At 39.4% G+C, this 24,495-nt stretch overlaps 1 protein-coding gene across 1 annotated transcript in view; it reads right to left on the bottom strand.

Annotated features, from left to right (window-relative positions):
* Positions 1 to 23,566, bottom strand: part of SFRP1 (secreted frizzled related protein 1) — a 71,840-nt gene extending 48,274 nt beyond the window's left edge. The window contains exons 1-2 of the mRNA XM_074287330.1: positions 22,543 to 23,566; positions 15,460 to 15,537 (exon numbers count right to left, since the gene is read on the bottom strand). Coding sequence (XP_074143431.1) covers positions 15,460 to 15,537; positions 22,543 to 23,086 — 622 coding nt within the window. The 5' untranslated portion in view covers positions 23,087 to 23,566. The remainder of the gene's footprint in view (positions 1 to 15,459; positions 15,538 to 22,542) is intronic.
* Between the last annotated feature and the right edge of the window lie 929 nt (positions 23,567 to 24,495).

Raw genomic sequence — 24,495 nt, forward strand, 5'->3', positions numbered from 1 at the left:
AAAGGGAAAGTCAAAAATATCAGACTAGACTTGAAAAATTGGAAAAGACCTTCTGATTGATGCAATTCAACACCTTTATTTTACACATGTGAAGAGCTAGGTGGAGCAGTGAATAGAGTGCCATAGCTAGAGTCAAGAAGACTCACTTTCTAAGTTCAATTCTGGCCTCAGATACCAGGTAATCCTGGGCAAGTCATTTAATCCTGCTTGCCTCTGTTTGTTTATCTATAAAAGAGCTGGAGAAGGAAATGTCAAACCACTCCAGTGTCTTGATCAAGAAAACCCCTAATGGGGTCATAAAGAGTCAGACAGGACTGAACAATAACAATTTTAAAAATGAGAATATTGTTTTCAAAGATGCAAAGGGATGTGCCTAAGATCACATAACTGGAAACAGGCTGAGACAAGACCAGTACCAGAGTCTCTTGGCTCCCAATCTAGAACTCTTATTAGAACACAAGGTGGATGAGAAGTCAGGGAAAAGAAACCAGCAGCAAAATCTCAATTAACCAGAACTCAATAAACAAAGTAAAAAATAAGGTCAGATAAGAATCATGAGACACAAAACTGTAAGGAACAGTACATATCTTCTAGAAACCAACATTCTCATTTTGCAAATTATGAAATTTAGACCTAGAAAAGGGATTTGTCCAAGATCATACAGATAGTAAGAGACTGGATCCAAATTTGCATCTTAAGAGAAAAAAAATCATATCTTTGGAGCTGGAAGGCATCTTAAAGGCCTTTGAATCCAAATCCTCTAATTTACAGATGATGAAACTGATATTGAGGGACAAGGGGAACTCGAGCCAGCTGCTACAGACTGTACTTTTAAATTTTACCTTGTGAATATTTATACCTTGAAAATTTATAGTCACTACAAATCAGGGTTTGAATTATTTTATTGATTGCCTAGACTTAAGAAAATGATAGAAAAACTCTCAATAAAGCAGAATAAATTTAAAAGTATGTCATATCTATGTTTTTCCTCTAGAGAATTAATAGTCAAACATTTACCAGTATATTGCTGTCCAAGAAGTTTGCAGCTTGGCCAAAGACATACAGATAATACGTCAGAAGTGGAATCTGAACTTTGGTCTTCCATCTTCAAAACTTCCATCCTGCCTGTTCTCTGTACTGTATCTCCCCCCAAAATGCATGTGCAGGGCCCCCATTCTAGCCCATTCTTCCTTGACACATTTTACAGATACTCACATCCATCACACACACACACACACACACACACACACACACACACACACACACACACAGATACATACATAGTACTAAATTATATCCTCAGAAATTCATATTTTGTCCATTCTCTACTACCCTCTGTACCTATAGACCTAGAGTTCCTATATATGAACAAATGATTTCAAATAATCAAATAAGGTCACAGGAAGATTGCATTCTGTTCTTCACATTGTCCTAACTAAAGAAGGAACATGGATTCATGCTTTAGAAAAATCTTCAGCAATAAAGGTTGAAACCAAAGCATTTGAAACTTAAACTCTCATTAACCAAAGATTCTATGATCCAGCAAACTCAATTGTTCAGAACATTTCATTCCCCTTGCATATTCTCTTTCCATAATAGGCAACTGGGTGGCTCAGAGGATAGAATGCTGAGCCTGAAGTCACATCCAGCCTCAGATACTTCCTGGCTAGGGAGTTAACCTAGGTACATTACTTACCTCGGTTCATTTTTACCAGTTGTAAAATGGGAATAACAATACCTACTTCACAGGATTATTGTGAGCATCACTTGAGATATTTGTGAAGTGCTAAGCACAGTACTTGACACATAGTAATTGCTCCATAAAAGCTACTGGTACATTATAGACACAATATAAATGGTTATTCCCTTCTTTAGTCATTCTTCTCCATATGTCTTACCTTCCAGCCAGATTGGACTCTCCATTCTTCCACCTCTGCATCCCTTTCTTACCTGCATCTTTTTTTGGGCACACGATTCCTTGGATCTAAAATTTTCACACCCAATGGAAGATTTGTATGGATTTATATAAGAATGATGTTAGTAGAACCAGGGGAAAGGGAACAAAGAAACAATCTTTTATTAAGCACCTAATTCATACAAGGTGTTGTGCTAAGTGCTTTACCAATATTTTCTCATTTGATTCTCACAACAACCCTGGGAGAGAAAGGTTATTATTATCACTAATTTATAGTTGAGGAAAATAAAACAAACAGATAAAGTGCTCCAGCTATGGTCACATACCTCATATGTGACTGAAATAAAATTTGAACTCAAGACTTTGTTTTTAGATCCAGAACTGCCCTATCCACTTAACTATCATCCTACCTATAGGAGAACAGTATTTTATCATTGAACACAATAATGCAAATATTAACAAAATTGAAAGACCTCAAGATCTTTAATACACTGACTTATTGTGCCTTTGGAGGACTGGGTAAATCATTCCTCCTTTCCACAGAAAGATGGTAGCTTAGTTGCAGAATTAATATGTTGTCAGATTGGACCGAAGTAATGATTTTCTATTTTTGTTTTTGCTTAATTGTACTTCTTATTATAAAGAATAAATAGTTATATTGATGGAGAAGAGAGAAAGTCATTGGGATATGTAGTTTATTTCCCTATCTTTTCTTTAATTACTCTTTTTTCTGTATACATGTAGGTTCTGAGAGGCAAAGTGGCACAGTGAGCTGGCCACATTCTTATCCCTATGCCACATACATGCTGTCTCTCAATATTGAGGTACCCCTCTTCCCCAAGCCCCAGAATATAAACTTAGTAAGAATATCTTTTTGTATTTATATCTCCACAACCTAGCACAGTACCATAATAAGTGTCTGGTGATTGTCTGATTCACATGATAACACTAAAAAAAATTAATAAAGCATTACCTTCTTTTATAAACTCCATTCCTATTCTTCAAGAATCAAATCAATTACTACTTCCTCCATGATGTCTTCTCCAGCTCCCCTGAATCAGACATAATTTCTTCCTCTTTTGAGCTATTTATTTATTTCATGTATCTCTCATGCACTTATGTGCTATTTAGATCATAGTCATCTGTGTACCCATATTAGATCTGTCTCTTAGACTATCATATGAGGTCCTTGAAGTTAGAGACTGTAATGACTTATTTTTCCTTGAATCACTCTCAGTGTCTAGTACAGTGATTCACACATAGTGAGAATTTAATATATGTTGAATTAATGAAAAAATAGCTATAACTCCTCGAGTCATCCATCATCTCTATTATTATGAATCATTTTTAGGGAAGGAAAAATATTTCTCTTCTCTCTTAAGGAAAGCTAACATGCCAAATGGCCACTGAGTAAAAAAAAAAGGGGGGGGGGAGGGAAAGTGGGAAGTTGGAAATGTCCACATATGAACAAAAAGAATTAAAAGAAATAGAACCAAATGGACTACAAAGACAATTAATTCGAACTAGAGGAAGTTGAGATAAGAAGGGGAAATGTTACAGTAGAGTATCCAGTGAAATGGACATTCTGAATTTGAGATGCAAATATCTGTCCTTCAATTACCACATACACAATCGAGACCCCAGAGATCCAGCTGAATTGGAATCTTCTTTCACTTCCCCCCTCAGGCAAATTTCACATATGTCAAATGATGAAAATGGACTAAATAACAAATTGTTCCATGTGCTACCAAAGCCTAGAGGAAGATAACCATGGTCAAAGCAATCTTCTTCACTATGCCTCAGTTTCCTAATTTGTAAAATGAAGAGCTTGGACTAGAAGATGCATTCTAACTCTGATAGTCTACAAATCTGAACAAGCCTATTCCAACTAAAAATGCACAAGGAGAAAACCCTATGCTGGCCCTTAAGCAATTAAATGGCACAACAGATAGAATGCCAGGTCTGAATCAGAAAAACTTAGGTCAAATCTGGCCTCAGATATTTACTTGTTGTGTGACTCTGGGCAAGTCACTTAATTCTGTTTTCCTCAATTTCCTTTATGTGTAAAAAGGAGCTGGAGAAGGAAATAGTGAACCACTCTAGTACCTTTGCCAAGAAAATCTCAAGTGGGGTCACTAAGAGTCAGAAACAGATGAAAAGATTCCACAAAACAAAAAGACCTAATTATACCTGGATTGAAATTGTGAATGAGGCAGTTATGGGACAAATGAAAAATTAAATTATGTTATATCCTTAGACCAAGAGATGGTTTAGCTGAAAATAAATTTCTCCCTCTTTCTATATACATATAGACACATATGTGTATTAACATATATATATATTTATATATGGAAAGATAAGTGTGTATATATACACATAATGTGTCTATATGTATGAATGTCTAGAAAATTCTGGAAGAGATGAAGGTTGGGAGAAGATTTTGGAGAAACTTTGAAGTTTGAGATATAAAGAGCAAACACAACCTCCTCATGGGTACCTTGGTGCCCTCCTTCAGAGACAGAATCAGGGATTAGAGGGCTCATAGATCCGGAAACACATACTTTTTATGTTTCTATTTATACAGACTCAGGTTAAGAGATGTTAAAGGGCTTTGGCAAAGAACTGCTCAGAAATACAATGGGATGTTCTGGAAGATCGTGAGATATCCATCATTCAAAGTCTGCCGTCAGGCATACACTGGATGACCAGCTGAGGGGGATTCTTTCTCAAATTTTGAATTCAACTGGATGGTCCCTGAGGTCCTTCTAGCTCTAAGACTATCTTTCTAAGATGCTTACTCCTTCTGTAGATGGGCTGTAAGAAAAAATGGCTACTTTTCAAGGTGTCTTAGTGCCACAGGAATAACCAAAAAAAAAAAAAAGAAAGAAAGAAAGAAAGAAAGAAAGAAATGGAGAAAAGTGGAATTTGGCTCTTCAGAAAAGTCATGTGCCCTCTTATCTTGACCAAACCAGCTCTCTCCATTCCGTAGTCATGAGCACCCCATGGAGGATCAGCTTGTAACATGACCATCCTGTGGCCACAGCCCAAACTGCCGAAGGCCTCACTGAGCATCTATAGCCAGGACCAAAGGTTCCAGTTTCTTCCCAGGAATTCCACAATCTGTAATATCACAAGGTTAGGGCCAGTGAAGGAGGTAGGAAGGAGGGGGAGAGGATGGGAAGGGGAGATAGTCTATTTTGCAAAACCATTCCAGGGTTTGAATATTTCTGGTTTGGCCTTACATTTTTGTACTTGTAAAACTCAACCCAAGACATGGGAAGAATATTTAGGATTGGACATTAACTACAAGTATGTGGTTTGAACATCAATTTCATTTACTAAATAAATAGTCCTCTGCTCTCCCACATACAAAATGCTATAACAACTCCTTCCAAACACTGAAATATCTGAGGATGTGATATGTATTTTATAGATCTTCAATAACAATAAAAACCAGTTGTTTTCAGGCTGCCAACTCCACTCCAGGGTAATAGCTCTTTCTCCCATGTCTATTTAATTTGACTTTGACTAAAATAGATTTTGAGATTATAGCCTTTCTTCCTTACATACAAATATACACAAAATCACCCCCTAAGCAAGAGCTCATAGCTTTCCTTATTCTTAAACAAATGGTGCATATTAATTTAGATATGAACCCTTTCCTCGGTAGAAACTAAGTTCAACTTCCCTCTCAAACCCATCAATCCCAAACATCTCACTTGTTTACATCAATATTAATTACCTCCTAGAGTCATGGCACAGACCAATGCAAGATGCAGCCTCTATCCTTCAAAAACTTAACAATTAACCAATTAATTCACCAAGTAATTAAACAACCTGAAATTATTGAGCTAGCTGCCAGGAGTATCTTCACTTGTGGGGTGAAAAGTTCCCAGGAACTGGAAAAAGGAAGGATATCTTCAGTTCTTCAAAGTCAGGTAGGCAGACCATTCTCAGACTGAATAGTGTACTATTCAGTAGCTGTTACCAAGCCACCTCGGTTTTAAAAAAAGACATTAAAATAGAGTCTGGCATAATGTTGAGAGTGCCACTCTAGTGTCTCCACTTACTAGCTCTGGGATCATAGACAAGTCCTTTTGAGACTCTTGAGACTTGGTTTCTTCATTTGTAAAATGAGATTAGCATTACTTCCTCCTTCACAGAATATCAGTCAGTGAAAAAGCATTTATTAAGCATCTGCCATGTGCCAGGCATGGTAATACATGCTAATGGTTACAAGGAAAGGGCTTTGGAGACCCTAAAACATTAAGAAATGTGTACCATTATCCCAGCATCTTGGTAAATGTTTTATAAACCCCAGGCTCTTAATAATTATCTGTTGAATTGTTCTGAAAGATTGTGGCAGAATATAAATGAAGGTATAAATAACTCAGAAAAACTTTTTTCTGCTCTGGTTACAAGAAAGTTTCTGAGAGCAAAGTAAATCTTCATTCATAGAAAGAGGCAGGCAGAAGTTGCATGTGAAATTTCTCAGAAGAAATTTTTTTTTAAATTAGACAACTCAATCAGGAAATAACTGTCAAATATTTTGGAAAAGATGCATTGCTTTGCCAATTCTGATTATGCCATAGGAGCTTAAGGGAATTTAGAGACACTAAGTAGAAAAGAAGCATGAATCTGCAGCCTGGAGCAGAGAAACCCTAGTCTCATTGGAAACACAAGTGATATCATATCACCTGGAAGGGAGAAAAAAAGCCAGTAAGAAAGATGACTGCCAGGCACTCAGCTATGTCTCAGTTCTTCTACAAGTTAAAAAGCTATAAATTTCATGGTAAAGAGAAAAGACAGCAGAAGAGATTCCATTCTGGGCAACATTTCCTCACCTGGAAAAAAGGCACTGGAAAAAAAATCAATAAACTCAGTCTAGGACATCCCAGCTTAAGTCTAGCAAGTAGGCCAGCTGCCATGTTGAATTCAGAGCTTGTACACCATCAGACTTTTGGCTCCTAACATCTGTTACTTGATCCAGGCCAATCCAGCCACATTCCTAAGCAGCAACACACAGGTGTTCCTGCTGGTCTTTTTCCCTATTGGGAGAAAAAAAATGTGCTTGGACCTGGGGGGGAGGGAGAAGAGGAGGGAGCAGTGGTGGGAGGGAGATTGTGACCATAAAGACAGAGAACTGAGAATTCATTACCAGAAGAGAAGTTAATGAGGAGTCGGGCATGCCCGAGTGCCCTGGAGGCTGGTGGGTCTAAGGAAGCTTTGGCAGAAATGAAGGTAGCCTGCTAACCCTGAAGGAATGTCCACCTTTGGACTTAGATTTTTGCAGAGCCTTCCAGGAAGCTCGCATCCTCTTTCCCTCTGGACTGTCAGACCCATTTATTGCTGAGTTTGAGCTGATGAAAAAAAAAAAAAAAAAGAAATCCTACTTTTTTTTCTTATTTTCTATGTGTACACTTGGATTAGTTTTCCCTCCCTTCAATCAAATCCTATAGACAAAGGTGGCTGTCTAGCTACCTGAGTCATGATGGTGCTAGTACATGAGCATCTCAATGAAATCTATTTGACCAAATTTAGGGACCCTTTTGTAAGGGTATAACTTGATCCCTATAGGAAGTCCTCTATCTGTAAAATAAAATATAAAAAAGTGGCAAATCACTCCAATATGTTTGCCAAGAAAACCCCAAATGGGGTCACAAAGACTCAAACATGACTGAAATGACAACAACAACAAAAAATCTCCTTCTGTTAAAAAAAATAGCAAAAGTTTATGGAATAGTTTTCTGCTAAGAGACCATTGTACACAGTAACAGCAACATTGTGCAATGATTAACTTTGATAGACTTAATTCTCCTCAGCAATAAGATGATCTAAGACAATTCCAAATGACTCCTGATGGGAAAGGCTGTCCACATTCAGGGGAAAAACTATGGAATATAAATGTATATTAAAGCATACAGTTTTCACTTTTTTGTTTTTTCTTTCTTTTGTTCATATCCTTCTTTCACAATATGACTAATGTGGAAATATGTTTAATATGATTGTACATGCACAACCTATATCACATTACTTACTGTCTTGGGGAGGGGAGGGGAAAAAGAGAGAAAAAAATTGGAACTCAAAATCTTATAAAAATGAATGTTGAAAACTATCTTTACATGTAATTGGAAAATAAAATACTATTATGTAAAGAAAATATATAGTAGTTTTCTGTCTGAATCATCAATATTGCTGTGCTACAGATATTCTGTCTCAGAGTACCCTAAGGTACCTCCTCATGACCTTGTAAAATGAATATATAGTTTGAATCATGTAAGAAACATAATCCTCTGGTAAGTTTACTAAGATACATGACAGTATTCAAACCCTTCCCAAAGACTCACTTCTATTCTAATATTTCCCTGAGATATATCCAACTTGTCTAGCTGCCACAAGTCCCCAGGCATTCCAAAATTTGTGATGGGAGATGGACTCAGGGGAGATAACTAAAGTCAAAATTCCACGTGGGTGGGTTCTGAATAAAATATAGACACAGATGCAGCAAGGCTCGGCAGAGTAAGCAAGAAAAGAGCAGCAATAAAAGAATCCTAATTCTTCACCAACATTAATATCCACCATGTGCCTGAGTCCATTTGGCTCTAATCCCTCATGTCAGGAAACTAAAGAGGGGCTTATAATATTAATGGGTTATTAAAGTTGTTAATGATATTAAAAGATTATTAGAGGGGTTAATGATACTAATAAAATTCAGAGGGATTTAAGATACCCAGACAATAAACAAGAAGTGAGAATTATAAAAATTCAGCTGATTTTTGGTAAGATTGGCATGAAAATTGGGCAGCTAGGTGGCGCAGTAGATAGAGCACCAGCCTTGAATTCAGGAGGACCTGAGTTCAAATCTGCTCTCACTTAATACTTCCTAGGTGTGTGACCCTGGGCAAGTCACTTAACCCCAGCCTCAAAAAAAAAAAAAAAAAAAAAAAAAAAAAAAAAATTGGCATGAAAATTAAGTTGCTTTTCAACAAAATAAGAAAGTTTCACACATAATAGATGCTAAATTTGTTGGTAGAAAGAGCTGGAGAGAGAGGGAGGGAGAAGTAAAAGGGAAGGAGAAATAGAGTAAACTGAGACAAAAAAAGAGAGAAAGAAAAAAAGGGAGAAAAGAAAGTGAGGAAGGAAGGGAGGAAGGAAGGAACCAAGGAAGGAAGGAAGGAAGGAAATTTTTAGTGAAAGCATTTCCCCCCTTGGAAATTAGCAATTGCTTTGTTAATTATATAAACTTAAGAAAGTTGCATAGGGAAATGTTAATAATGTGTATTAAAATTTAAAATGTGTCCACATATTTTTTTCAGAGAGCTGATTGTTAAAGATTAGCTGGAAATATCCTCTCCAGTACTCTTGATAATCCTTTAGCTTGTCTTTGAACAACTCTAATGACAGAAAATTCATTACCTCTATAAGACAGCAGCCCATTTATTTCAGGATAGCTCTTATTGGAAATTATGAAATTTTTCTTCTAATTGAGTCAAAATCTGCCTCTCTGTAACTTCCAATTATTGTCCTCAGAGATATAATAAATACATTTTAAGTTTTCTTCCTACATGTTAACCCAAATAGTTGAAGATAGCAATCATATCCCTTCCTAAGCTTTCTCTACTCTGGGCTAAGTATCACTAATTTCTTCAATAAATTTTCATGTAATTTCAAATCCCCTCAGCATTCTGGTTGTCTTCCTCTCAAATTCCTCTGGCTTTATAATGCCCCTATTAAAGTAAAGTGCTCAGAATAAGATTCAAAACTCCACAGGTAGTCTAATCTTTTGTTCCATACACAAAGCCTATTAATGCAGCCCAAGATCACATTGATATATTGAGGTGTTACATCATAAGCTATCAGTTTACATTGAGTTTGTAGCTCCCTCAAATTCTCAGGTTTTTAATATGGTCTCTTACCTCTCTTACCTAGCCATATTCTTCCATTTTGTGCACTTAATTTATTTCTTAAACCTAAGTATGGAATTTTATATTTGTTCCTATAGATTTCACCTTGTTATATTTGAGCCATAAAGTTAGTCTCTAGATTTATTTTTGAATTAATTATCACTCCAAGTTTCATGTCACTTGTAAAATTGTTAAGTGTGTCATTGGTAGCATGAGTTCATTAAAAGACACTATAATTCTGATCAACTAAATAATTAAGAGATCTAACTGTACTACTTCTTATCATTCATAAATTTATTCATAATTTAATTCCTTCATTGTGGATAAGGAGTCTTGTATCCTACTATGATGTCACTTCTTTTTCTTTCTCCTTGGTTCTCAAGCAAATGCCCTCTACCATACCTCCCCTCCTAGCTTTACAGATCTCCATGGAGCTATGTATCATCACCTTCTTCTTCATAGAATTTATATAGTGTTCATTTGTTCCTTACAAAAACCATAGGAATAAAATGCTGTTATTATTCCTTTTTTACAGATGGAAAAACTGAGGCAGACAGAGGCTAGGTCATACAGCCAATAAGAGTCTGAGGAGGGATTTGTATTCCATTCTTCCTTATCTCAGATCTAGCATCATCTATCTACTGTGATACCTAGCTGTTTCATATTATATTATATACTATTTGTTATATTGTGTATTATACACTTAATATATATCATTATGTTTTATATTATTCATGTTATATTTTGTCACCTTCAATGCTTCTAAATAATCTATTCCTATTGAGCATGCTGGTTCCTACTATTGTTATATTCAAGTCATAAATAACATCCTAGTAAGTCTGATTAATCACTTTGTTTACTGTCCATACTTTGTCTGTTAGTATTTAGGCATCTAAGGCCATGAATATCATTTCATCTCCTCTTCCTTAGTGTCATCTCCTGTGAATTACTAGATACTTCTATGGTTATTCTTCTTTCCCCTCCCTCAAAAAGCCTACTATGTTCTACAGTATATGATTTAGAAATTGTAGCTTAAAAGTTTTCACCTCTCCTCTCAATTCTCAATTTAAAAATCCATTTAGCAGTTCAGCAAATTTTCAGGTACAAATTATTTTGGCCCTCATTAGATACACTCCATCCCTGGCAAAAGGTCTGTAATTCCTATATCTTAAGCTAAGTCTCAGAAAGCCAAATTCCACCCTTATACCTTCCTTCTAGCCAGCTGACTGTTTCTCATATCTTCCATTCTATTGTAAAATCACTACCTTCAAAGGAAAATACCGATGTAATCACACATTTCCCTAATTCTTTCAGTTTTCCATCCAAGGTTTCATAACCCCTACAGATTCTTTCCAGATTCCTTCTACAAATATCATTATTTCTACATGAATCACCAAAAAATATTCATTATTTCAGAGGTTTTTTTTTTCTTTCCTTCTTTCTTTTTGTCACATGCATCTTTCCTCGCATTTTCTGACACATATTTGAATTTCACTCATCTTCCTCTAACTGGTTTTTTTGTTTCCCACCTGAATCATTTCTTCTATCCTATCATGGAAGACTTCAATATCCCTTGATACGCCTCAAAAAAGAGAGGCTTTCCTCAAGCTCTTTCACCTTTTCCTCTAGTGGAGAATCAGTTTGAACTTAGTAGACACCTAGTTGTTCTTTAGTTCAATAGAATAAATACAAAGATAGCATTGTCTGGGTCACTGAAATAGTTCCCTCATTTTTCATGCCTATTTCAACTGGGATTAGCAGTTTTATGTGGCTATTCTCCCTGCTGCTTGCTGCACAGAGAACTCCTAATTGTTTCTTCAGAGCTAGACTTTTCTATTTTTTGTGCCTTAAATGGCCACCTTACCCCAGTGAGAATGATTTATAATTATCATAGTCTTACCACCAGCCTACCAAAGTTGCCAAGGCTAAAAGCAGTTGCAATCAACTATTACCTACTAAAATGGTTTTTTGAAGACTTCAAATTTACAGCCATTTCGTTTCTCTCTTCTATCTTCCCTACCCATAGACTGTGTGTAGTGATATTCTTCATCCTGACGGCTGTGATGTATCAAGCATTCAATTGGGAATTCTTAGGCAGAAAAGTTTTATGGAACATTCTTGTTTCTTATAAGAAAAACAATTCTTCTTTGGAAAGAACTCTCACATGCATTTGTATTATTGAGAGTTTATTCTGCATAAGATCTAGAGGGACTCATCATATCTTTCTCTATGACAGATTCTGTGGCTACTTTATCAGAAATCCTGCAGAGTCCACCTACCTTTATTTTCCAAACTCTGTTGCAGAAAAACTATATTGGATACTCCTCAACTCCAACCTTCTATCTTGTACTATTGGGCATTTGTCACACAAGTTATGCCCACTCCCATTCTGGCATATATTGTTTCCTCCTTTTTGACTTTCAAAATCTTTGTCTTAATTCAAGAATTAATTTAAGACAACATCCTTATGAGCTCTTCCCTGATCTTTTTCCTCCCCCCAAAATTGTTAGCTCTCTGTGCCTCAATGATCTCCCTTCTAATTTATTTATTTGTGAAAAAGCTTTATGCCCAATAAAATATAAGCTTCTTGAAGACATTTTTGTCTTTGCATCCCTTTGCACATGAGACACAGTGCCTTGTAAACAATCAGAACTAAATGAATGTGTTAGATTTAATTGACATCCTTTTGTAGTACCTGAAAATATAACAAAAAATCATAGATTTAGAGATGGATGGGACCTCCAAGATCAAATATAAAATCCTCTGTTTGGCTTTTAAAGTTATTCACAACCTGACCTCTACCTACCTTTCTAGTTTTCTTGCACTTCACTCATCTCCTGGTCATTGCATGATCCAAGCCTCCTTGATGTTCATCATTCTATATGCCTGAATCTATGTCCCTCATGCTTGGAATATTGTCCCATTTAACTTCCTCTTTCTGGATTCCCTAACTTCCTTCAAATATTAGCCCAAGAGAACCTTTCCCAATGTTTCTCAAATCTACATCCTTCCCTCCATTGATTATTTTCAACTTACCTTGCATATATCTTGTATGTATGTAGTTGCTTGAATATTGTCTTTCCCATTACACTGTGAGTTTTTTGAATACAAAGATTGTTTTTTACCTTTCATGTTATCCCCAGAATAAAGCCCAGTGTCTGGTAAATAATGACCATTTAATAAATGCTTCTTGACTTGTTGACCTTAATAGTTGACTAACAGGTGAGAAAATTGATGCCCGGAGAGGTTAAGTGATTTGTCTGAGCTCACACAGTTTCAGTTTACATTATCTCAGGCAAGGTGAACCTTTGTCTTCCTGACTCCCAACTCCAAAACTCTATCTATTATACCATGCTGCCCCCAGTGACCTCCACCCTGAATTTGTCTGTTACAACACAAGCAACAACAAAAGGTACCTGGACTTTGCATACCTAATGCACATACAAAATGACATGCAAAATCATCTTGTATAATTTAATGGGATTTGAAGTAGCTATAGAAGAGAAAAGAGTTGTAGAAAAGAACAGAGAAATAAATAATGGGCTTTGTCCAATGAGATTCTGGAAAAAGCTCATTTCTAGCAAAAAAAAAAAAAATTACAGAGAGGGAAACCTAATCAAATGTATAAAGTTCAAGTAAATCTGGTCATTCTCAAGGAACATAATTGTTCCCTTAGAGGAAGGACTGAGTTTTTTTTTCCTCTTATTTCATTCAATTCCATTGTTTTAGTGACTGCTTATACCTGGTTATAAGACTATTTCTCTTCTTCAGCTTGTATTGTAGAAATAGATAATGGAAAGGTCTGAATGGACACAAATTAAGAAAATATGTATAACGTATCTTTCTCTTTGCTCAAGTAAAAGTTCTAAATTACCCCACCATATCTCTTGAGGCTGGAAGATCTCTTGAGCTCAGTCCTGAGATGCATTAGGCCTAAAATCAGATATCTACACTAAGTCATTATGGACAATTTCCAGACATCAGTTGGTAAATCTTCAGAAATGGGGCATGGTACAATAGGTGGTATATCTAAGGATTTAAAAGGGGGCTAGTCAAGATTTCTGGGACAATCAGTTGTGAAATCAGGCCCAGTTTTAGCCCATTTCACTTATAGCCAAGACAAGTGAGGAAGAAGGAGAAAGAAGAAGAGAAAGAGGAGGAGAAGAAGAGAAAGAAGAAGAAAGAAGAGGAGAAGGAGGAAGAGGAGGAGGAGGAAAAGGAAGAGAAAGAGGAGGAGGAGGAAGAGGAAGAGGAAGAGGAGAAGAATTACTCTTCTGGGACATATAAGGAGTAAATTCCCATGATGATCATATCAGAAATGTCAAAACCACAACTTAGTAGTTGGCAGTTATAAAGTATATATATATATATATATATATATATATATGTATATATATACATATGTATGTATGTATGTATATATGTGTGTGTGTGTGTGTGTGTGTGTGTCCCGATATTTCCAAGAGGAATGATTGTACTAGGGTGGAGAAATCAGCTCTGCTACACAACACAGTCACATAAATACTGGACTAAGTCAGGAAATGTGAGCCCTGAATCTGAGGAAACTCACTGAGAAGTCTCTGACAAATCCTTCTATTCTCTGGGCCTCAATTCTCTCCACTTGAAATGTGAGGGTTAAACTGGATCTCCAAGGTTCCTTGGAGTTCTAAAAGTCATATCTTTATGACCCTTTGTCTTCCCCAAATCCCTACCATCAGCATGGAAAGGAAGAAAAGAGTCTTTTCTACTCTCTGTAGGCAGAGGGAAATGAGGAATCATATATCAAATCATCAAATGCTTCCTTTCCCTTCAACCTAGAAGCCTGAGCAGAAGACATAAGATGATAGAGGAAAAGGCTTTGGTCTCCCATCCTCACCTGAGTAGACCTCACATGGGCCACATATTTGTAGAATATCTGCTTTGGGGATGAATATCACAGAAAACAGGATTGATCCCAGGAAAAAGAACTTGGATGGAAGGAGAAAGCCATGAGGAGATATTAAAAATATATAGAATTATGTCATTGGAAGGGACAGCCAATCTCCTATCCTTTGGAGTAACCAAAAAGGAAGCCATTCCAGAAAGAAGCTATAACTCAAAAATTTAGCAGGCTCCTCTCTGCCCATCCCCTCTCCTTGAGTCTAAGTTCTTTTTATTCTAGAGCTGAAGGTGGGAAAGAAAACGTTAGTCCACTGTGATTCTGAGCTTCCAAGGGCTGGACCACCCTGATTCAGGGAGGGATGGGCACCCTTCATCCACATACACACTCTCTCTCCATCCCTGGGGAGATGAACTTTTGCCAATCATTTTCACAGTTTAATAGAGTAACACTGACACCTAGGGGCAGACCTTGGGGCAGCAATTTGCACAAACCCTTTGGGCTCCCTGAAAAACCCAGATGATCAGAATTCTGAGTTTCAGAAAAGAGAAGTTCATATTACTCTGGCTTCCAAGTCCTTATAAAAATCTATTGATGGAAGACTCCCCAGGTTTGTCTCTTTCCTTAGAGGCATTAGGCACTCCAGGAGAAAAATAAATAAGCTGTTATCTGCTGTATGCACATTCTGCATCAGGGGAAGCTAGCCCCTGGCTAGGAACATGTAGGAGTTTTCCAAACCTGTGGAATAAAGAAGAACTTACCAAATTCACTGGCACAAAGATGCTCTATGATGGCTTCAGATTTCATCTCATTATCACAAGGCGGACACACAGCTGTGCCTAGGAAAAGAAAAAGAACAAGAGAAAAAGTTATGAGCAACTTGGAAATAGAGTGGAGGGAATGGAGAAGGAGTAATGCCCCCATTCAATCCAATTACTGGAGCCATGCTGGGAAGGGGTAAAGTGCCTAGGAATCAGTGTCCAAGGACCTGGCTTCAAATCCTGACTCTGCTTCTCTTGCTCCCAATTTCCTCCTCTGCAAAATCTATGATCTTGTGAGGAGAAGAATTATTTCAGTATGTTCCTGATCTCTGCTGGTCAGGATGCGAAAGAAATATTACCTGAGGTCCAAGATATACATTGCTTCTGGTTCTGATTAAACCAATATTGTCTAAAGAGAAGAGGATGAAATAAGAGGAAAGATTGAAACAACACATTTCCTGATGAATTTTAGATTATCTCAGGCATTCTTTTCTCTCCTAAAGATTGGTTTTATTCTATGCAATGGGTCTTTATTCCTTCTTCCTTGCATATTATTCAGTATTATAATCAATAGTAAAAAGCAGAATCTTTTTTTTCTTTCCATTACCCTGCCATTCCTCCAATATGACCTTACCAACACATTTGGCCAAGGATCCAACACTTTCTATGATATAAATCTGAATCTGAATGGTGGCAGAAAAAAAAGAATGTGTTTTAAGTTTATTTGTGAGTTCCACCTCCAGGACACACTACCACCCTTACCCAGCATCATCCTGCAAAGGGTAGAATTTGCTGGAAGTGAGGAAGGGGAATTCAAGCGGAAGGGGTCACCAGAAAGAGCTGCCAAATGGAAAGACAGAAATTGGTGGGGAGAGGCACTTCAGTGGACATTAATTAGTGAATGCCTGTAAAAGGCTTTGAAAGGTGAGGAGCCCTGGGGGAGGGGCCAGTCATCATTGGAAGGACTTCTGAGGGGTGATGTAGAATGGCTCCTTCTCTGACACAAATTCAATGAACTACAAGTAGCTAGTAATGAACTGCTCTTCAAATTCCACCTTCTATCTCCTACCTCCAAGCATTCGCACAAGCTTTCTCTCATTTCTGGAATGCATTCTCTCTTCATATCCCCCTTTCAGAATCTTAATCTTCCTTCAAGGCCTAATTCAGTGATATCTTCTCCTTAAAGTTTTCTCTTATATTCCTCCCCATCACCCCCCCCCATAAAAAGAAAAAATCCAGTAAGTCTTTAATAAATGAATGCCTAATTTAATCGATGAAAGCAATTGTCACAACAGAAGGACCTGATGGAAGTAAAGTATCTCTTCCAGGAATAGAGTCAGGGCAAAGGAGGTTAGACAGTCTCCTGCCCAAGAAACAGTCTTGTTTAGAAATGGAATACAATACATCAACAGTCTGGTGCTTGGTAGACTGAGGCTTCCTTTGGTACTTCCTGCAGTCTGCTCTCTGCCAGAGAAAAAAAGTCATGGCCCTGGGAAAGAAAGGCAGATTGGTGCAGTGAAAAGAGCACTAAGTCATACAACCTAGATTCAAATACTGCTTGGTCCCAGAATAGCTAAGGCCCCTTGTTGCACTAGGCCTTATGAATTTGTTGAGACCTTATGTTAAGGAGTTGATGACAGAACCCCAAACTACTCAGAAAGGAGCCAGTGCCAGTTCCAAGTGGAGATGTCCTCTGCTCAGAAACATGCCCCCAACCTTCCTTCTCTTCTTCCCATCCCCCTTCAAGAGAGTGGCCCACAGCTTCTCCTCCCTCATCAGACAGATCAAAGGAGCTCCTCAGCATGGGTCACAGATAGTGAGAAGAATGTAGCTTCCTGCCACCCTCCCCACCACACACACACACACACACACAAACACACACATATACACATACCACTTCTTCCCAGGGAAAGATCATGAAGGGGGAGGATGATGAATAACTTCTCTCAACACATTAATGTTATAATCAGAGCATCTACACTCCACAATTGGGGGAGGATTAATGCTGTGTCAGCAATCAGGAAACAATACAGTGCATGGTAGCATGTAATCTCTTCCCTCATTCCAAGCAGGGTTCCAACACAGTCTGGAGGCACTATGCGTAAAAGCACTTTAGATATATGCTCTACAGGAGCGGATTTAGAATTTGACACTCTGGCCATAATCTCTATATTAAGAGAGGGAGGATGACTGAGGAAAAATGAAAGAAGTAATCCTAAATTAATATATGCAGGAAGCAGTGTCAAAATATTTCTTCACTGTTAGAGATATGGTTGTCCTCTCCCAACTAACAATGAAGTCCTGGAAAGATGAAATACATTAAGTTTGTTCCCTTTGGGGGGTTAAAAAACCTAGAAACTTTCCTACTGCAGTTTTAAGACTAGAATTTTGATAGACAGCAGCAGAGAAGTTAGATGTTTGAGGTATAGTATCCACTTCCACACATTTGTCCTACTTCCCCTGTTTATAAGCTCTCTGCCCCTATTCTATCCAGAATTCTCAGTCCCTAAAACTGACTCTTGGAAATCAGGGCAAGGATAGTTTCCTTACTCCTAAGATTTGCCCTGGAAGATCAGTTTGCTACTTCTGATGATGGCAAGTATGGAAGCAGAGACCTCTATTTGTTTCCCATAATGCTCTCTCCTCCATCATGACTATTTCCTTATGGGCAATTGTGGAGCTGTTTTATTCCAAGGGGAAAAGAAAGAATGTGTAATGCAATATTAATCTGTGACTCCCTTGATATCTACTTGGGGGCCCTACAGACTGCAGAAACAGGAGGAATGCAACAGATCATCCATATGAAAAATGGAACCAAATCCCAATTTGAAAGTGTATAATAATCATTTAGTTTTTAAGTTTAAAAGCAAAAAGAATCCTGAAAGATTTGGAGGTGGTAGCAGAAGCAGCAGTAGTAGTAATAGTAAACCATAAAGAAATGACCAAATACTGGGGTTAGGACTTTCTTTTCACTCTTGCTTTTGTTCTTGCTCTTGCGCTCTCTCTGTCTCTCTGTCTCTGTCTCTGTCTCTGTCTCTGTCTCTGTCTCTGTCTCTGTCTCTCTCTCTCTCTCTCTCTCTCTCTCTCTCTCTCTCTCTCTCTCTCACACACACACACACACACACACACACACACACACACACACACACACATACACACACATACACACACACAACATACACACACACCCCAAGGACAAGTAGACCAAAATTCAAATGACAGAGAAAGAGAAAGTAATGTTAAAATGCAAAATTCTGACAGTATTCATTTGGTGAAAAGGCAGGGTATCAAAATCTGGGACATATCTTAGAGATTTCATCCATTCATTTTCAAATACAAGGAAGGCTCAAGAATAAGGAAGAAATCATGTAAGTTTCTGTTCTTTGATGAAAAGAACACACACATGCACCTACTCTCCTCCTGGGAGAACCACACAGGAAAGAGAACCTAAGAATATTATAAGAAGATTGTAGCCCTTATACAATTAAAGAAAAGGAAATCAGCTTAAATAGTTCATATAGGATAAAGTTTCTAAACAAAAGAAAATGAAACAAGAGCATTTGTCTTTTTTTTTTAAATGAGTCTGGTAAAACATTTTTTTTAAAGAATAGCTTTGGAGGTTTTAAGTGTTGATGGAATTGAAGTGCTTGAGAAACCACTCTTCTGTAAAGTATGCAATTGTCTGTCCAATAGCAGCCCATGGAGGCCTGGAATCCACTTTGAATGAAGGTAGCTTTTGAACCAACACTTACAAGTAAGGCAGTTTAGTCTAACAGCAAAAATATCTGATTTGAAATCTCAAGAGCTGTGTTCCAATTCTGGCTCTGAGTATCTGAATACAGCTGTGTATAATGGCACACACTACTTATGCAGCAAATCAATTCCTTTTTCTGAATCTCAGTGGAAAAAACGGTAACAAGAGAGGAGTTGGGAGATTTCAACTTTAAATTCTCTTCTAATTCAAACGTTCTGTGGTTCTAGGCTCATTTGAAGAAAAACCTGGGTCAGGCAAACCAACCTAATTCCCAAAGTCCAGGGTGTGCATAGAATCTATGTATGAGCACTCATGTGTTTGTGTGTGCACTTGAGCATTTAAACATGCTCATGCATGCTAAGCATAGAGATCTGATGTAGCAACAGATGAAGATGGGTAGTGAAACTTAGACTGACAATATTTAAGAGAAGTCCAAGCCAGGGAATTCTTGTTTCTATCTTCTTGTTATCCTGACTTTCTACAAATCCCCCCTAAAATCTTCACCTTTCTCAGTCTTCCTTAATTCTATTTCCTTCCCTCTGTTGATTATTTACAATTTACACTACATATAACTTATTTATTAACACATAGTTGTTTGCTTATAGACTCCCCCATTGGACTGTGAGCAACTTGAGAATGGGGCTGTCCTTTGCCTTTTCCTAGCACTTAGCACCATGCCTGGGATATAGTAAGCATTTAATAAATGTTTATTGATTGAATGATTGACTATAGTGACAGTTCCATGGCTAGTGCCATTTCTGCCATGTGCAAAGTGTCAATCTTGAATAATTCTGATTTGGGGAGAGCAGCACCCACGGCTGCTCTGATCCAAAATTCCCATTTCATATTTCTGTATTGTCAGATGCTTAGTCTTCCTCTCTCATTCTATATCATAGACTTCATTCAGGAAATCAGACGTACCAATTCTTACACCTAAGAGGGAGACTGCTTGATGTCAAATCCAAGAATCTTTAGGCAGCTGGAAAAGAGACTTAAAGAAAATCAAGATCACCAAGGTAATGGAGGGTGGTTGGCCAGCAAGTTCCCTTCCTGGCTTTCTAGTTGTAAAACTCTTCTTTTGTTCAGCTAAAAAGCGAGACGTGACTACCTGAGCCCCCGGGGTGAGGGCAAGGAGGTGAAAGTGGAGAAAATGGGGAAAACCCTTAGGTTTAAAAGTAAAACTTTGCCAAAGAAGCACTGAAGAAAAAAACCACACACCTGGAAGTCAACCAATCTCTATCTCTGTCTCTGTCTCTCCTTGCCTCCCTTTTTCCGTCCCTCCCTCCGTCCCCCTCTTTCTGTTTCCCTACCCTCTCTTCCTCTGTCAGAAGAGGAGGAAGATGGGGGGTGAAGGAGGGAGCATTCTCTCAGTTTATCCATCCACTTGTCCCTAACACCATCCTCACAGCTATTTTCTCCGAGGTTGCCCCCTCCAAAGCCCATACTCTTCTATCCCAGGTCGTGTCCGCTTCCGGTCCCCGAAAGTGGCAATTACACGGTAATCGGAGGAGGACTGTGTGCAATAACACCCGGGCGGGCGGGCCGGCGAGCGTAGTTGCCAGGGCAGGCTCTGGGCTCGTCCCCCCCAGCGGAGAGAGGAAGGGGAAGGAAAAGCCTGCCCAGGCTGCAGGCGACGGACCATTCCACATGGGCAGAACACAACGTGCTTTGTTTGCTCAAGGTAATTGCTCGGCTGGCTCTCGAAAGGAGCTGAATTTCCCGTAAGGTTAACCCTGTGTAGACGGGGGAGTGTCAAACCCTTGCTGCCCCCCAATTCAATTCACTGCGGTCTGGGCTTCCCAGAGCCCCTGGTCCTGGGCTCAAACGACTGAACAGCATCCCTTCCGATACTTTTTCTCACTTATTACACATCCCATTAAAACAATCGACTGTTTGAAATAACCCCCCTCCAACATACACACACACACACACACACACACACACACACACACACACACACACACACACTGGGAATATTTATCTTTATGTATCTTTGAAATTAGGTAACAGATTGCTCCAGCCCCCTTCCCTTGTCATGAATTATTTCTGTATGAATCTCCATCGTCTAAGGAGGTAAAAGTCGCTTCACTTCAAGGTGGCCTGGTAAATATGTAAGCATCCGCCTTTACCTCCCTCCAGTCTTAACCACTTAGCATCTCCCCCTACCCCCACAAACACACACCTGAGGCTAGCCAGTCTGCTAAGTGTTATAATTCATTCTTGAGACTGGTTGATTTTTTTCCCCTTAAACCTGTGTCTCGGTCTATTTCTTTTTCTCCCCTCTCCACATATACACCCCCCAATCACGAATTGTCTCTAAAATCTGAGAAGAAACACTTGCTAAAGCTTCTGAGAGAATAGATGGGTCATCTGGGGGGATTTTAAATCCAGAGCTAGCAGAGCTAATGCTCACCCCCATTGAGACAATAGACAATGAGTTAATTACATTTTTCCTCCTTCTAATTACCCGGGGATTTGTGTAACTGTTCAGTGAGGGGAAGTGAAGGAATCCTAAAATGAGAACGAGAGGGATCCCTTCACAGCCCCAGATTAACAGTCCTAACCTGAACGGGAGGGGGGAGGGAGAGGATTGATTCCCAGCAGTTTCTTAACTTTTTTGCAGCTAGCTCCACTGTTATCCTGGGGCTATTTTACTTAATGACTGGCTAAAGACGCTGTTTAAGCTTCACTGTACCTATGAAAATAAACAAAATAGCTCTTAGCATTCTCCCAAAACTTGCTGGCTTGCTTGCGCGTGCACACACACGCGTGCGCACATATTCACTTACACATATACACACACACACAAGTACACACAAACTGACTTTTCATTTGGAAACTCTACTGTTCTCTTTTAAAATAATTATATTTTAAAGCTATTCCTTGAGAACATTCAATCCATGGTGCAAGAAGTTTCTCTCCTTTCACTTAAAAGTTATGGGCTTTGTTGGGGTGGGAGGTGGGGATGAGAGCAGGACTCAATCTCAGAGAAACACTGAGACAGAAATGGGCATTGGGGCTTTCAGAACTCAGTGAAACTCATGTGAAAGGGGGCAGGCGTGGACATGGGAGCCAAGGCAGAGACTCGACATGCATCTAGCTCCAGGAGACAACAGAAACTTTTGTAGTTATTCCAAAGTTTCAGGGCAACTTCTTGTTGAGTGGTCTAACGCCTAGAGAAAGTGATAGAGGAATGGAGTTTAGAGATGCCAGTTTCTTAGAGGGATCCAACTTCATCACCTCCTGCCCCTTACCCACCCCAACCCCAAAGTGTGTCAGAAACTGAAACACGTCTGAAGACGGGAAGGAAGGAGAGCTTTTCGCCTTACCTTGGGGCTTGGAGGCCTCCGTGGTGTTCGGAGGGGTCATAGCAATGCAGACGTCTCCCTCGGGGAACTTGTCACATTTGAGCATCTCTGGCCAGTAGAAGCCAAAGAATTGCATGACGGGCTCACAGGAGTCCCGCACAGCCTCACAGAGCCAGCGGCATGGATAAATGGGCCGGTCCAGACAGACTGGGGCAAAGAGGGAGCAGAGGAAGACCTGAGTGCCGATGTGACAATTTTTGTTGAGCAGGGGCACCCAGCTGCTTGCCTGCTGCTTCACCTCAGCCATGGTCTCATGCTCCAGCAGGTTGGGCAGTACCATCTTCTTGTAACCAACATTGTGGCACAGCCGCAGGTCCACTGGGATGTCCACACACTGAGGGGGTTTGGTATAGAACCGCCCGCTCTGGTAGGAGCCGATGTCCGATTGGAAGCTCACATAGTCATACTCACTGGCCATGCCACCAGCCCAGAGGCCGGCAGCAAAAGCCACTAGTACCCCCATAGGGGGCCAGCAGCGGCCCCGGGAGTGGTGCGCCCTAGCCATCCTTGGCTCAGAGTCAGATCAACTATGGGGCTGCTCTCTCTGGCCGCAGAGGGGTCTCACCGTGCAGAAAGTTTGGAGGCTCCTGCCAGTGATCCTCGGGGACAAAAGAAGCCTCCTCCACCCCTAGCCCCCACCCGCACAGTTGCTGCACACTCTTGCCCAAACCAGGAAACCTTGTAACTCTTCCTGCTAGGGGTGGGTGGGTGGTAGGTGGTGGGCAATGGGTAGGGAGGGGAGGGGAAGGGAGCGGAGCAAATACAGCTCGGTCTGTCCGTCTTTCCTTCCTTCCTTCCTTCCCTGGCCCGCGGGGTGAACAGCACCGACTCCCGGAGGCTGCAGGCTGGAGAGAGTGCCCCGTGCTCTTGTTAGAAGAACGCTCTGAGTCTATCCTCTCAGCCAATCAGGTCGGAGCTGCGCCTTTCTGCACTCTTTCCCCCATGTCAGTCACGGCCTCAATTAACCAATCGTTTCACTTTGCAAGAGGACTCAGTTTGGTAAAACTAAATACAGGTCAACACCCCTTAAAACAAAACCGAGAGACAGAGAAAGTGAGAGAGTGAGAGACAGAGACAGACAAACAGAGAGAAGAGAAATGTCTAACGGTGTAATTGAGTCTTTGCAAAAAAAAAAAAAAAAAAAAGGGGGGGGGGGACTTTAATGACTGACAAACATTTAAAGTCCTTTCCAGTTTAAAATCTGTGATCCTAGGAGCCTAACAGACACCAGAGATTTAGGCAATTTTCTATTCTTTCTTTTCTGTTTCCAACCGGGGTGGGAGGTCAGTTCCTCTAACTCTTGGGAAAACTGGCCAGTTCAGAGCTGCACGGGATTTGGCAGAAAATGTGTGGACAGGTATCTCAGAAAAGATACTGGCTGATAATTTTCCAAACAGGACAATAACAAATTTCTTTTTAACTCCTCGACACCGATAACTTTGGATTTCTTAAGCCATCTTCTTGCCAAATGAAAGGGGTTGGGGCTGACTGACATGCATCTTGTTTTAGAAATACATCACCTTTTACACAGTATTGGGGAAAGTTGCCTTCAACCAATATTGAAGATTCCCTGGGGAATTCCAGTACTCCGTGAAATAGTTCTTTTTTTTTGTATTCACCCTTGAGAAAGGATTCCTGGATATATGATCCTATGATTTTGTGCTGTCCTTAAACATTAATATTGATGGAATCATTAACCATGGTGGAGAGTACATATTTATACATATATCATGCATGTACATGTGAATATAACCAAGACATTAGAAACACATACTCACATATCAACATTATTTCTACCTCATCTCTAATGCAAGCACATAGGCTGTTAGATGCGGTTTAGTCCAGAAACATGAACAGACATAGTACAAGTGAGATGTCATCCATGTTCTTGTTGTGGCTCTCTATTGGGCCTTA

This window comes from Sminthopsis crassicaudata, chromosome 2, assembly GCF_048593235.1.
Source record: "Sminthopsis crassicaudata isolate SCR6 chromosome 2, ASM4859323v1, whole genome shotgun sequence".
Classification (NCBI taxonomy): Eukaryota; Metazoa; Chordata; class Mammalia; order Dasyuromorphia; family Dasyuridae; genus Sminthopsis; species Sminthopsis crassicaudata.